At 39.5% G+C, this 12,709-nt stretch overlaps 1 protein-coding gene across 1 annotated transcript in view; it reads left to right on the plus strand.

Annotated features, from left to right (window-relative positions):
- Positions 1-12,709, plus strand: part of gabra1.S (gamma-aminobutyric acid (GABA) A receptor, alpha 1 S homeolog) — a 110,072-nt gene that overhangs the window by 66,915 nt on the left and 30,448 nt on the right. Inside the window, exon 8 of the mRNA XM_041588044.1 lies at positions 5,046-5,198. Coding sequence (XP_041443978.1) covers positions 5,046-5,198 — 153 coding nt within the window. The remainder of the gene's footprint in view (positions 1-5,045; positions 5,199-12,709) is intronic.

The following is a 12,709-nucleotide window of genomic DNA, read 5'->3' on the forward strand; positions in this document are numbered from 1 at the left end:
TCACAATAGCCTTTGATATTATGTCTGTCCAAAAAATCATCCAAGCCATTCTTAAAGGCATTAGACTTACATTGGCATTGGATTTCCTTAGTTTCTACCTTTTTGGCCATCTTTCATTTGGTTAAGTTGTTTAGTTAACAGAAAATCTATACAACTATTGACAGCCGAGTGTTTATATGGATGGTAATAAACATATACTTCAGTAGCTAATTTAAATGTATTGCCTTATTGTTGGAAGAACTGTTCAATTAGTTAAGGAGAACTAACAAATAGTATTAAAGGGGAAGGAAACCTAGTTGGCGCAAAAACCCTCCCGCCCTCCCGTGTGTTGCCCACCCTCCCTCCTCCCCCCTGGCCTACCCGTCCCGCTGGGCAAATGCCCCTAACTTGTTACTTACCCTTCTGCGCAGGTCCAGTCCAGGGAGTTCACAGACGACATCTTCTTCCACGTGAACTCCCTGGACTGGACCTGCGCAGAAGGGTAAGTAACAAGTTAGGGGCATTTGCCCAGCGGGACGGGTAGGCCAGGGGGGATTAGGGAGGGTGAGCAACACACGGGAGGGGGGGAGGTTTCCTTCCCCTTTAAGTAACATAACTGGTGCCAACAGTACCATGCAATACGATTGAGAGCACAGTATTATAGCAACTTCACACTACAATATAGTGGTTTAATCTTTTTATTATTTGTCCAGGTTATTTTTACCACCAGTGATATTATAAAACGTTTGTTTGAAGTCAAGAAATACATAAAAATGGTATTATTTAATTTCAATATTTATTTTGCCTTCAAACATAACAAATGATAATATTTGATGCAAACTAGAATAACGTAACTAAAGATACAATTGTAAAAATAAGGTCAGTAAAAGTGGCAGTTCCGTTATATGACACACAACTCCTGTTTTTCAGATTTCTTAATGTACTTTTTTTGTTGCTCCACTATCAAAATCATTTGAGAAATTGTCAGTGATTAGATCAAAATAGAAGCACAGCATGGTAACGCTAGCAACTGATGGGAAACACGTGATGGTTTTTTGATGTGAGAAGTGCGATAGCTTCATGGCGGCAGGAAGAGAAAGAATAGTGTGGGTTGGTGTGAATGGTAAAAAGTGTCCAGGGAAGCAAATGGAGCACAAAAGAGAGATGACACTGAATGGAGCAAAGACAAGAGAAATAGAAAATAAAGGCAGGTTAAAAGGTTAATAAGAATGGGAAAATTTTAGAATGATAATTAATTCTTAGTAACACAAATAGATTGATAATAAACATTCCTAATAAAAACCAATTTCCATTTTTTTTAAGTAAAATGCAGTGAATATATACTCATTAATATGGCAAAATTCATATGCATTTCTCTCTGTATATTACTGCATCATAAATGGTTAGTGGGGTGGAAAAGCATTCATATGGTAAGCATGCTATTAAAAATGATAATAAGGCCAGGTGCAAAAATAAACAGTAATAAATACTACTTCTAATAACAATAGTAACTGGTGAGTTACACGGGGAGTATGATCCTATCCAGAGACAAGGGGGCAGATTTACTAAAGGGCGAAGTGGCATCACCATTTTACTAAGAGGCGTAGTGGACAATTCGGTAGTGAAAGAGACCGTCGCTAGTGCAGTTTTGCGCCCTTTCGCCAGGTGCATTTTCGCTCAGGCGAACAATCATTACTCCGCAAAGTGTGCCAGCTTAGATCTGACATAATGTAGTAACAAAGTGTCACTAGACAGAAATGAACATTAGAGAATGTTCGCTATGAAATGCTTGCACTGACGATATAACGCTAGTAAAACTTAGCATAGTGGTAGCGAATTTGCGCCTGGTGAAGTGGGCTGAAGCCTTCGCAAGTGAAAATTCGCCCTTTAGTGAATTTGCCACATGGTGAACCAGATGTTTGCAGACATTATTGATCTATGATACTATAATAATTATCTGCCCCCTTTTGTTGACAAACCATATCTTTAGTAAACCTTAAAATGTTTGGGGCTCTACCATCCCTTGCTCTAAGCAAGGGGTTCACAATAATTGCTAATAAATGCAGACATTTAAATAAATATAATATCAATACATTACTTTTTCAGTAAATAATGTTTTTATTTCTGGTTAAATAACCCTTAATGGCATTGTGTTAGTATAATCTAAAAGATCTAACCACTATTAGCAGTCTCCAGAACATTCTATGTAACTAGGTACCAGGTAACTCTCTGCATTATTAAGGGGCCCATTTACTTAGCTCGAGTGAAGGAATAGAATAAAAAAAACTTCGAATTTCGAATGTTTTTTTTGGCTACTTCGACCATTGAATTGGCTACTTCGACCTTCGACTACGACTTTGACTCGAACGATTCAAACTAAAAATCGTTCGACTATTCAACCATTCGATAGTCGAAGTACTGTCTCTTTAAAAACAACTTTGACACCCTACTTCGCCACCTAAAATCTACCGAGGTGCCATGTTAGCCTATGGGGAAGGTCCCCATAGGCTTTCTATAAATTTTTAGGTCGAAGAAAAATTGTTCGATCAATGGATTAAAACCGAACGATTTATCGTTCGATCATTCATTCGAACTATTTGCGGTAAATCCTTCGACTTCGATATTCGAAGGATTTACATTCGGCAGTCGAATATTGAGGGTTAATTAACCCGCGATATTTGACCCTATGTAAATCTGCCCCTAAGTACAATTTTTTTCAGTCACAATGAGGTATCTGCACATGCACTATTAAGCCCTTCATTTCACTCTACTATTTACTGTAAATTTTATTATAAAGTTTTAGCTGTAATATTGAGATGAATGTGGCAATCTTAGGTCATTTTGCCTGATTCTGTGCTTTCAGAAAGAACCAGTACTTCACAGTGTAACTGCTTTCAAAAAAGCTATTGTTTTTCCTACTCAATGTAACTGGAGGAGTCGCAGCAGAACAGGATTTTTACTATGGATAACTTTTCTCATATTTACCAGGGAGCTGTTTTCTTGTGTCAGGGAACTGTTATCTGGTTCCCCTTTAAATCTTGTTATCTCATTTGATGTTCCATGCTCTTTGCTTTTTTCTTCTTTACCTATTTTCAAATCTCTTCTCTCCTTCTTTCCTCAAAATGTTTTCTTTCATCCACCTTTTTGTGCTTTTCTCACACAGAGTGGCTTTTGAATATAAATATAGTCTTATTTAAATTAGTTTGTAGAGTTCTATCTCTATGATTGTGACACTGCTTTTCTCACACAGAGTGGCTTTTGAATATAAATATAGTCTTATTTGAATTAGTTTGTAGAGTTCTACACACTTTTTTATACAAACAGAGTTGTAAAACGAATTGTGAGACCCAGAGTCCAGGTTCGAGAAGATTTAACTGCTTAATCATTATTTTTATGGTACTACCAGTCAGTAATATTGGTACATGTACGGCAAGTTTAAATGGGTAGTTCATCTTTTAATAGTTCACTTTTTAGCAGTGAAGAGAATATCAAAGGACAGATAATGTATTATTTAGAAATTATATAATGAATGTATATTGGAAAGTTACTTCTAATCACATTTTACATTTCAGTTTATATTAACTAACAACCATAAGATGTTTTTGATGTTTAAATGGGGAAGATAACAAGAGGATTATTCTTCAGGCAACTGATGAGTCAAGGATTTAATGATGTTCTGGAATCAGTTAGTGAGAAAAATAGAAGAAATTGTAACAATCCTTTATTCCAAGTATAACAACTCATTGAATGGTTATATTATATCTACATTTGTATTCCCTTCTCGAGATATTAAGTCAGAAAATTTGTATTATAAAATTTACATGGTTAGTCCCTGTCCCGCAGGATTGTTTTATTACAATAGCATACAGTACCTAGAGACTTCATAAAGGAGTTAACTGACATTAATGATGTTCTTACGAATCATAGTAATGATATCCAGTATCTATGTTTATTAATGTACTGTACTATAGACACAAAGACAATAGAGAAAGAAAGCTATAGTATTGGTTGTAAATATTTCCATGGTTAATTGGTTATAGGTTTCATTAGCTTCTAAAGCCTTTATATATTAGAGATAAGCAATGTGAATGTATATATCCTCTAAAAATAACCATGCAAAGTCCAAAGCATTGCAGCACACTGACAATATAAAGGCTTGATAAAGGGCCCTGTGAAGCCCAAAACGTGCCCTTTGTCTACTTGAATTGAAGCCAATAAATGCCACGAATATAAACACATTCATCTTGTCAGTGTGCCGCAGTGCTTTGGACTTTGCATGTGTATTCCCTAACCCGCAGGTGGGATATTTTACTGCTGAGCACCTGATTTTGAAGGAAAGCATACAGAGGTAGAGCACTTCAACATTGTCTGTAAAAATAACCAGTCACCAAGTACTATAATTAAAGTTTAAGTTAATGACATTAATTTGGCACTGGCAGTTTATTCATTGGTCTCATCAATAACATGCCACATGTAGTTACTTCAAAGGTTGGTGATTTTGTTGCATCTCATTTGTTACTCCTGTAATTATTTGACATTTGTAATGATCTGTTAGCAGTGGGGTTATTCATTTAGGCAAGTTTCCTGATCCATAGTTTAACTGGTTGGTTCACGATAACCTTCTTTATCGTGGTGTGCAGCCATGCAAGTAGAGGATCACACCAGTTTACACGTAGGGTCTGGGTGCACATGCCCCAGACCTACAGCTCAAGGTGGAGGTATCAAATCACAGATCCCACAGAGAGATCTGAAGATTTTTTTATGTCCACTATTTGCCTAAAATAAAATCTGCAGTTCTTTTACTATGACTGTCTGTTGGATCTGTGAGTGTCTTCTGTTCTCTTCCTTTCACTTCCCAAAAGGTCTCAGGTATGTTTATAACCTCTTTACAAGCACCCAGTGTGTGGCCTGACAGGCAGTAGGGTACCAAGAGAGTAGACCTTCTGTGTGAATTTTTTAATATTCTATATCCAATGGATAAGAGTCTGTTTAGACTACATGTTCATCTGTCATGCTATAGAGGAGTACCATAAAATAAAATTAATTGGTATTCTTTTCTATTACAGGTGAATATATTGTTATGACAACTCACTTCCACTTGAAAAGGAAGATTGGTTATTTTGTCATTCAGACCTACTTACCATGTATCATGACCGTCATTTTATCTCAGGTTTCTTTCTGGCTCAATAGAGAGTCTGTTCCTGCAAGGACTGTATTTGGTAAGTATTTTGCCAAACAGCTTATGAATATGATTTATATATTTGTATATTAACCAACAACTATGAAAAATGCTGTAAATGATATCCTTATAAATAGTGTTTAGTGATGTGATCAGTTATTCAGTCCATAGTGATGTAATCTGTCACATAATTCATTGAATCTTGTGTATTATAAAAAATAATGTACATATGAGGAAATTAGAAGTCACATGGAGTTCCATGACCCGTATAAAAATACTTGGCCTTATAATATCCTTGTATTTAACACTAGAATGTACATTATATTCTTTATGTGTCTTGATTTTTTTTAACCATTTGGGAATATAAAACAGGCAGAAAATTATATCATGATCAAACAAATCCCTTTTATATTATGTATTTCCCTTTCCAATCATGTATATATCAAGAAACACATAAACACAATAACATTAATTTTTTTAATTATCTATAGACATGAAATCTCAGTTTTTGATCCGTAATTTCCCATAATACAGAGAGAACCATTGCAAATATAGTTTATTTGAAGAAGTAGTGGCAGCTAGAGTGAGTTATTGAGCTTGCAATGCAAACATGCTAATACACAACACTAATAGAATACAAGAGTGTGTATTTGTGTGTGCGTGCATGTGTGTGTGTGTGAGTAGTGGTGGGGAAAATACAACTCAGATGTGTCTCCCCCGCGACTATAAAAGATAAATAAGTGTTTTATCTGGAATTCAGCATGGATCTTTTATAGACTTTAACCTTGGGCTTGTAGCTGTCTGAATGAAATAAGTTTCATCTTGATAATGTCACTCAAACTGCAGCCAAAGAATTTATTTGACATAAACCAGTCTCTGCAAGTGACTGTTTAGCTCTCATATCATCATCATCTTTTGAAGAACATAATTTTACATCATGAGACAGCCTTTACAGTATTAGGTTAGCACAGTGTGTTCTTAGCTATGAAAAAAATGAGAAAAAAACTGAAACAAGTCAATGTCCTTTCCTTATAATTCAGACAAATCTCACCTATCCAATTTTAAAGCCCTCAAAGTGGGGTAGAATTAATTACAGGTGGAGGACCTAGGGTTGACAGTGCCTAAGACAGGTGTCCACCCAAAGGTGCTCCCCTTATGTCCCCATTGCGAGAGCATCCTCCCCAACCTGTGCACGCACCCTTCCCCTATGTTCATGGATGTGACTACTATACTTCTAATTTAAGTGCAAACCTGGAGATTCCTGGCTAAACTAGGGAAAGGCAGGCAAAAGAGGTATGTGCCCAGCACCCTACACCATTGTGCCCCAGGTATGTGCCTCCTATGCCTAGATCAAGGTCTGTGAGCTCACACCACCCTGCTTACTGGTGAGTCACCAGGTAAAGCCAGTTGTAAAGGAGTGATCAGATTGGTCCAGGGGCAGGATATCTTTCTGTTGAATGATGGGTGTCCAAGAGAATAATGTAAAAAGAATAATTAACATATGGGCTATACAGTATATAGCATAAAAGATTTGACAACAGTAAACCTGCAGCATACAGGTGCCTTCAGCTACATGAAGTGATTTACTGTACATACCACTTAAGTCAGAGCAAAAATCCCACAGATGGGCAGTATACAATAATCAGTGTTTGTTTAGGAAAATGTCCAAAAGCATGCCTTAAACCCTCTTAATCCCTTGAAGTGTTGGTGGTTGGCATGTGATCTATGCCATTTGTTGCCATAATAATATCAGCCTAACACAGATCAAGTGACTGAAAATGTAGAATCTACAACAACAGTGGTCTTTTTAAGTGATAGGCGAATTTATTCGCCAGGCGCGAATTTGCGGCGAATTTGCGCGATTCGCCGCCAGTGAATAAATTTGCGAAACGCCAGTGAAAATTTGCGAAAACGCACGCCGGCGTCAAAAACGGGCGCTGTTTCGCGAATTTTTCGCCATTTTGCGAATTTCGCACGAAATTCGCAAATTTTTCGGCGAAGCGAACCTGCACAAATTCGCCCATCACTAGTCTTTTTATGTAGGCTTTGTAGAGTCTACATTTATATGGTGTAGAGTTAATTATGACTATAAATTAAGAAAAGGAGATTGTACGGGCAATGGGAAGAAAGTGTATACCAAACAACACAGCTATATCTTTATCCATCTCAAGATATATATCTTGAGTAAGTAACTCAAGATATATAGTAACCTGGAAATATTTCCAGGTTACTTGTGGACTGCAAATTGTTCAGTCCATTCAGGGAAGATCCCACATGGCTTTGTCTGGACCATATTGTGTATTCTCCCGTCTACTTTAAAAAATATTGTACAAGTAGCAAAGTAGTATAGCCAAGCAAAGAAACTGACAGAAGCTTTTCTGTCAAGGATGTTTAAAGCCTTGAGGGAACCAGATATCTTATGGGACGAAACTTCATCATACCCAGAATTGCTGACCTTAATAAGAATTAGAAATTTTAAGTTCAGGAGGTAGCTCCAAACAAACAGGATTAATAACCTGGGATACAGGGAAGGGACCAAAACATTTTGGACCTAACTTGGCAGAAGGGACTTTTAAAAGAATATTTTAAGAGGACAATCAGACTTTATCACCAACCTGATACTCAGGGGACACCCTCCGATGCCTATCAGAAGCTTTCTTTTGGGCAGCTACAGTGGAAGATAAAGACTCTTTCACCTTCTGCCAAATTTTAGACAAATGATCACCCAACAAGTCAATAGCAGGAACATCAGAAGAACAATCAGAAAATTAAAACGCACTAGGATGATGCCTAAAGATAATGAAGAAAGGAGACTGACCAGTGAATGCATGAGAAGCATTATTGTATGCCCACAGTAACTGATTATTGAAGACAAAGCATCTTAGATACTGCTTCAATGATTGATTTATTCTTTCCGTCTGGCCGTTAGTCTGCAGATGGTAAGCTGAGGAGAAGGACAAATCAGTACCCATAAGAGAACTTTGATACAAACTGGACCCCTCTGTCCAAAACAATATTCAGTGGGGCCACATGAAGCTTAAATACATTACATTAGATATAAAAAAACTCAGCAAGGGACTTAGCAGAGGGGAGGGTGGGGAGGGGAATAAAGTGAGACATTTTACTAAACCGATCCACCACCACCCAAATAACAGTAAACCCTTTAGAGGGAGGCAATTCTACAATACAAATCCATGGAGATATGAGTCCATGGTCTTTTGGGAATAGGAAGTGACTGAAGCAGTCCCTGAGGTAAGGATCTGGAAGGTTTAGAACGTTGACAAACTGGAGAAGAGTAAATATAATAACCAACATCCTGTCTCAATTTCAGCCACCAGAGAGTACGGGACAGTAGAGAGCAGGTTTTACTGCGACCAGGATACCTGGCTACCATAGAGTCATGAGACTCAAGCAATACTCCCTCAAGGAGGTCTTCAGGAACAAAAGGTTTGCCTGGAGGGACATTAGAAGGCAGATCAATCTGGCCTTCAGACAAGGCAGCATACAGATCTGGGTTTAGAGCTGCTACAATCACTTCCTTGGGAACTATAGATGTAGGTTCAGACTAGTGATGGGCGAATTTGCGCCGGCACTGGCGTCTCGTTTTTGACGCCGGCGCCCGTTTTTGACGCCGGCGCCCGTTTTCCCGATGCCGGCGCCCGTTTTTGACGCCAGCGTCCGTTTTTCGGAAAAATATTTTTGACGCCGGCGAATTTTTTTCCGCTAATTTTCTAGGGAGTTTCGCGAATTTATTCGCTGGCGGCGAATCGCGCAAATTCGCCGCGAATTCGCGCCTGGCGAATAAATTCGCCCATCACTAGTTCAGACTCTTTCTTAGGCTGGAAACAAAGCTTCTAGAGAGGGTATCCGCCTTAGTATTCCTTTCCCCAGGCCTGTATGTTATAATAAAGTTAAAGGAGGTAAAAACAAAGCCCACCTGGCATTTAAGTGCTTTGATGATTCAATAAACAAATGGTTCTTATGATCTTTGAACACAGAAACCACATGTTTAGAGCTCTCTAAAAGATGCCTCCACTCCTCAAATGCCCATTTAATAGCTAACAGTTCCCTGTTACCGATGTCATAATTAACCTCCACAGGGGAGAATTTCTTGTGTCACTGTGACAAAATTGCTTCAGCTCCAATTTCTGAGGGATCGACTTCTACCAGGAAGGGGAGGTAAGAATCGGGATGCTGGAGCACCGGAGCTGAAATTAAAGATTTTTTGAGTAACTCATAGGCTTCAACACCAAACCAAATGCTAGTATCTGCCCCCTTCTTAGTGAGGGCAGTAATTTGGGCCACCAAAGAAGAAACGTTTTTTATAAACTGCCGGTAATAATTGGCAAACCTCAAAAACCTTTAAATGGCCCAACCTAGAATAGCCTGGACCTTAGTTGGCTCCATCTCTAGACCTAGGTGGGAGATAATGTACCCAAGGAAATGTACAGAGGGGACCTTGAATACACATTTCTCAAATTTGGAAAACAGCTGGTTCTGCTTTAATCTACATAACACCTCCTGGACATCCCCCCCATGTTCAATCAGATTAGAAGAATAGACTAGAATGTCGTCCAGGTATACCATGACATACGGACCCAGAAGGTCACGTAAGACATTGTTAATGAACCCTTGGAAGATGGCTGGGGCATTACAGAGCATTACTAAATTCTCCTAGTGCCCATCATGAGTATTAAAGACAATTTTCCATTTGTCCACTTCCCGAATTCAAATTAAATTATATGCACCCTCAATCCAGATTTGAAAAGATGGTGGCACCACTAACCCTAGCAAAGAGTTCAAAAATCAAATGAAGGGGGTAACGATTCTTAACCGGGACCTTGTTCAGACCCCTATAGTCAATGCACAGTCTTAAAACACAATCTTTATTCTCTACAAAAAAGAAGTCTGCCCCTGCAGGAGAAGAGAAGGGCATATCAAGCTTTTTAGTTTGGGAAGACACTAACCCATCCCCAAGGGGACTTTCGTCAATGGCTAACAGTTTAAGTGGAGGGACAAGGGATTTAATGGTTATTCCATGCCTAAGCACAAAGCTGATATCCAGGAAATTCCCTGCTGCCCCAGAATCTAGAAATGCTGGACTCTCTATGTGACCCTAGGGAACCACCAAGGAATCTTCCTGATGTCTCTCCCTATGTCTCTGGTCTATCTGAATAGCCAGGTGCATGAGCGAATCTAGGGAGGACGGAGCAGGACAATTCACAAGGCTATCCTTAATAACCACTGCCAAACCCACCCTGAACTGGCTACTTAGCGCAGCATCATTCCAGCCCATCTCTAAGGCCATCCGTGGAATTCTATACAGTAATCCTCGAACTGCATTAAACAGCAACATCAGCCAAAGCTGCATGTTTTGGATCATCATAAGGATTGCCATAGCCTTAAAGAAGGCATCGAGAGAGACGGGCTAGATCGAGAGCAGAATAGAAAGCAACCAGGAACTATGAAAAGATCTTTACGTTGGGCAATGCACAAAAGTCGTCTGGGCCTTTAAATATTTGAACTTCGCGCCAAGACGAAATGACATCACAAGTAGCGCGAGACCCGCCGGCCCGCAGGACCCCCTAGACCACCAGGTATCCTCACATAAACATCCTGATTAAGCCAGTGAGAATTGACCCATACAGCCTTCTGAGGTACCTACAAATAGTAGAAAAACATTTGTATGAAATAAACAAGTTCAAAATAAATACACATACTGTAGATGCTAAATTGAGATTTTCTCTTTGTTATATTTACACTGACATAGTAAAAATATTAACTGAACCAGATTAGTACATTACTGCCATGCTAGCTAATCTGCAGTTACTTTAGAATATTTTAACTAGAGGACTGTATCAGTCATCAACTTTTGGTAAACAAAATCCCTGATTTGCTGATCAGATGAGTGATCTGATCAGCGGCTACCGTGCCTGGGTATAATTGTGGGTTATAATCTGGGAACTTTTCACGTGATGAGATCACCAAACGTGCCAATTTGGCCACCTACACGCAGGTCAAATCAGACTGATATGATTGTTTGGGACCCAGACCAACAATTGATTTATAACAAAGGCCTATGCCAATGTGGTCCACGCCCAATGGGATTTTCAAAACGACCTGACAGATATCAGACCGATATCTGTTTAAAAGACTGTCAGGAAGGCCTGGGCAGAGAAGCTGCTGACTTGGTCTAAAGATGGCCATATATTGTAAGATCCAAATCGTTTGGCTCAGAAAACTAAATGTATCAGTGTATGGCCATCTTTACTCCTCAAACAATGTATCAGAAGGTGATTAACAGACCTGGAGGAGAACTGACTTCTGCTACACTGTGACAAGAATCAAAACCATACAACATAAGTTGATAAAAAAAAAATACTGTTTCAGCAGGGCCATATTTACCAAAAGAGTGAGCCAAGAGTGAGAGCTTTAAAGGGGTGGCCCTTGGGTGCCTATATGGTAAATAAATTTTTTGGGGGGAAAAATCCTCTTCCCCTGCTGCCGGATATATTCCCATAAAGTTTGGGGGCAGAGGTGTGGTGTAGTGGATATTAGTGGAAGTCATGGGTGGAAGCCTAGGGCAGCACCAGACCAGAATACATCCCTTGCTTTCAGTAGTGAAGTATAGCGATGGGCGAATAAATTCACCTGGCACGATGGGCGCGTGTCTGAAAAGTCGATTGCGTCATAATCAACGCGCATCAACACTATTTGGACGCCCATTGACTTTAACGCCAGCGTCAAAACTGACGCAATCGACTTTTCAGATGCACGTCCAAAATTGGAATTACATTTTCTTTCATCATGTTAATGGAAAAGTGCAAAATTCCATACACCTGATGGCAAATGTTTCTGTGTATTTTTTATCTGATATTAGCTCCATTATACACCTGTGTATGGAAAATTACCATCATTTCATTTGCAATAAACTTAATGAGCTCTGGTTTTAGCAGTCCCTCTGTTGCCGCTTTTGCAATGAAACTGCAATATAGAAAGCAAATGTTTTTCAGAAAATACAAAATGCTCACCCTGCAGTTCCAAATGACTATGTGCGGAGTTATGTAACTATCACTGTCTGTTTTACTGTTAGTTTCAGCATGTAAATCTGCCAGTATGCTATGAGCATATGATGAAACTGCTGCTTCATGACTTGCAGAGAGTACAGGAACTAATTGAGTTGGCAGAAAAAAAGGTTTCATTGTTTTCTGCTGGCTAAGATGTCCATTATCAGTGCCGGGCCACGCTGGGCAGGTGCCCTAGGCAGGCCCGGCGCCTGTGCGCATGCACGAATATGCGCTCGAGTGCATGAGCGAATTCCTGCTCGCGCGAATGAGCGAATTCCTGCACGCGCGCATGTGCAGAGATGTGCAAACAGAAAAAAAGGGAACCGGACTTGGGGTAGGAGACAGGTACGTGCCTGGTGCCCTCCCAGCTTTGCGCCCTAGGCACGTGCCTACTCTGCCTACCCCTAGTTCCGGCCTTGTCCATTATGCCCCCATTGGAAACAGTATATCTGATTACTAACCAATCACAAATAGACTACTATAG

The sequence above is a fragment of the Xenopus laevis genome, chromosome 3S (assembly GCF_017654675.1).
Source record: "Xenopus laevis strain J_2021 chromosome 3S, Xenopus_laevis_v10.1, whole genome shotgun sequence".
Classification (NCBI taxonomy): domain Eukaryota; kingdom Metazoa; phylum Chordata; class Amphibia; order Anura; family Pipidae; genus Xenopus; species Xenopus laevis.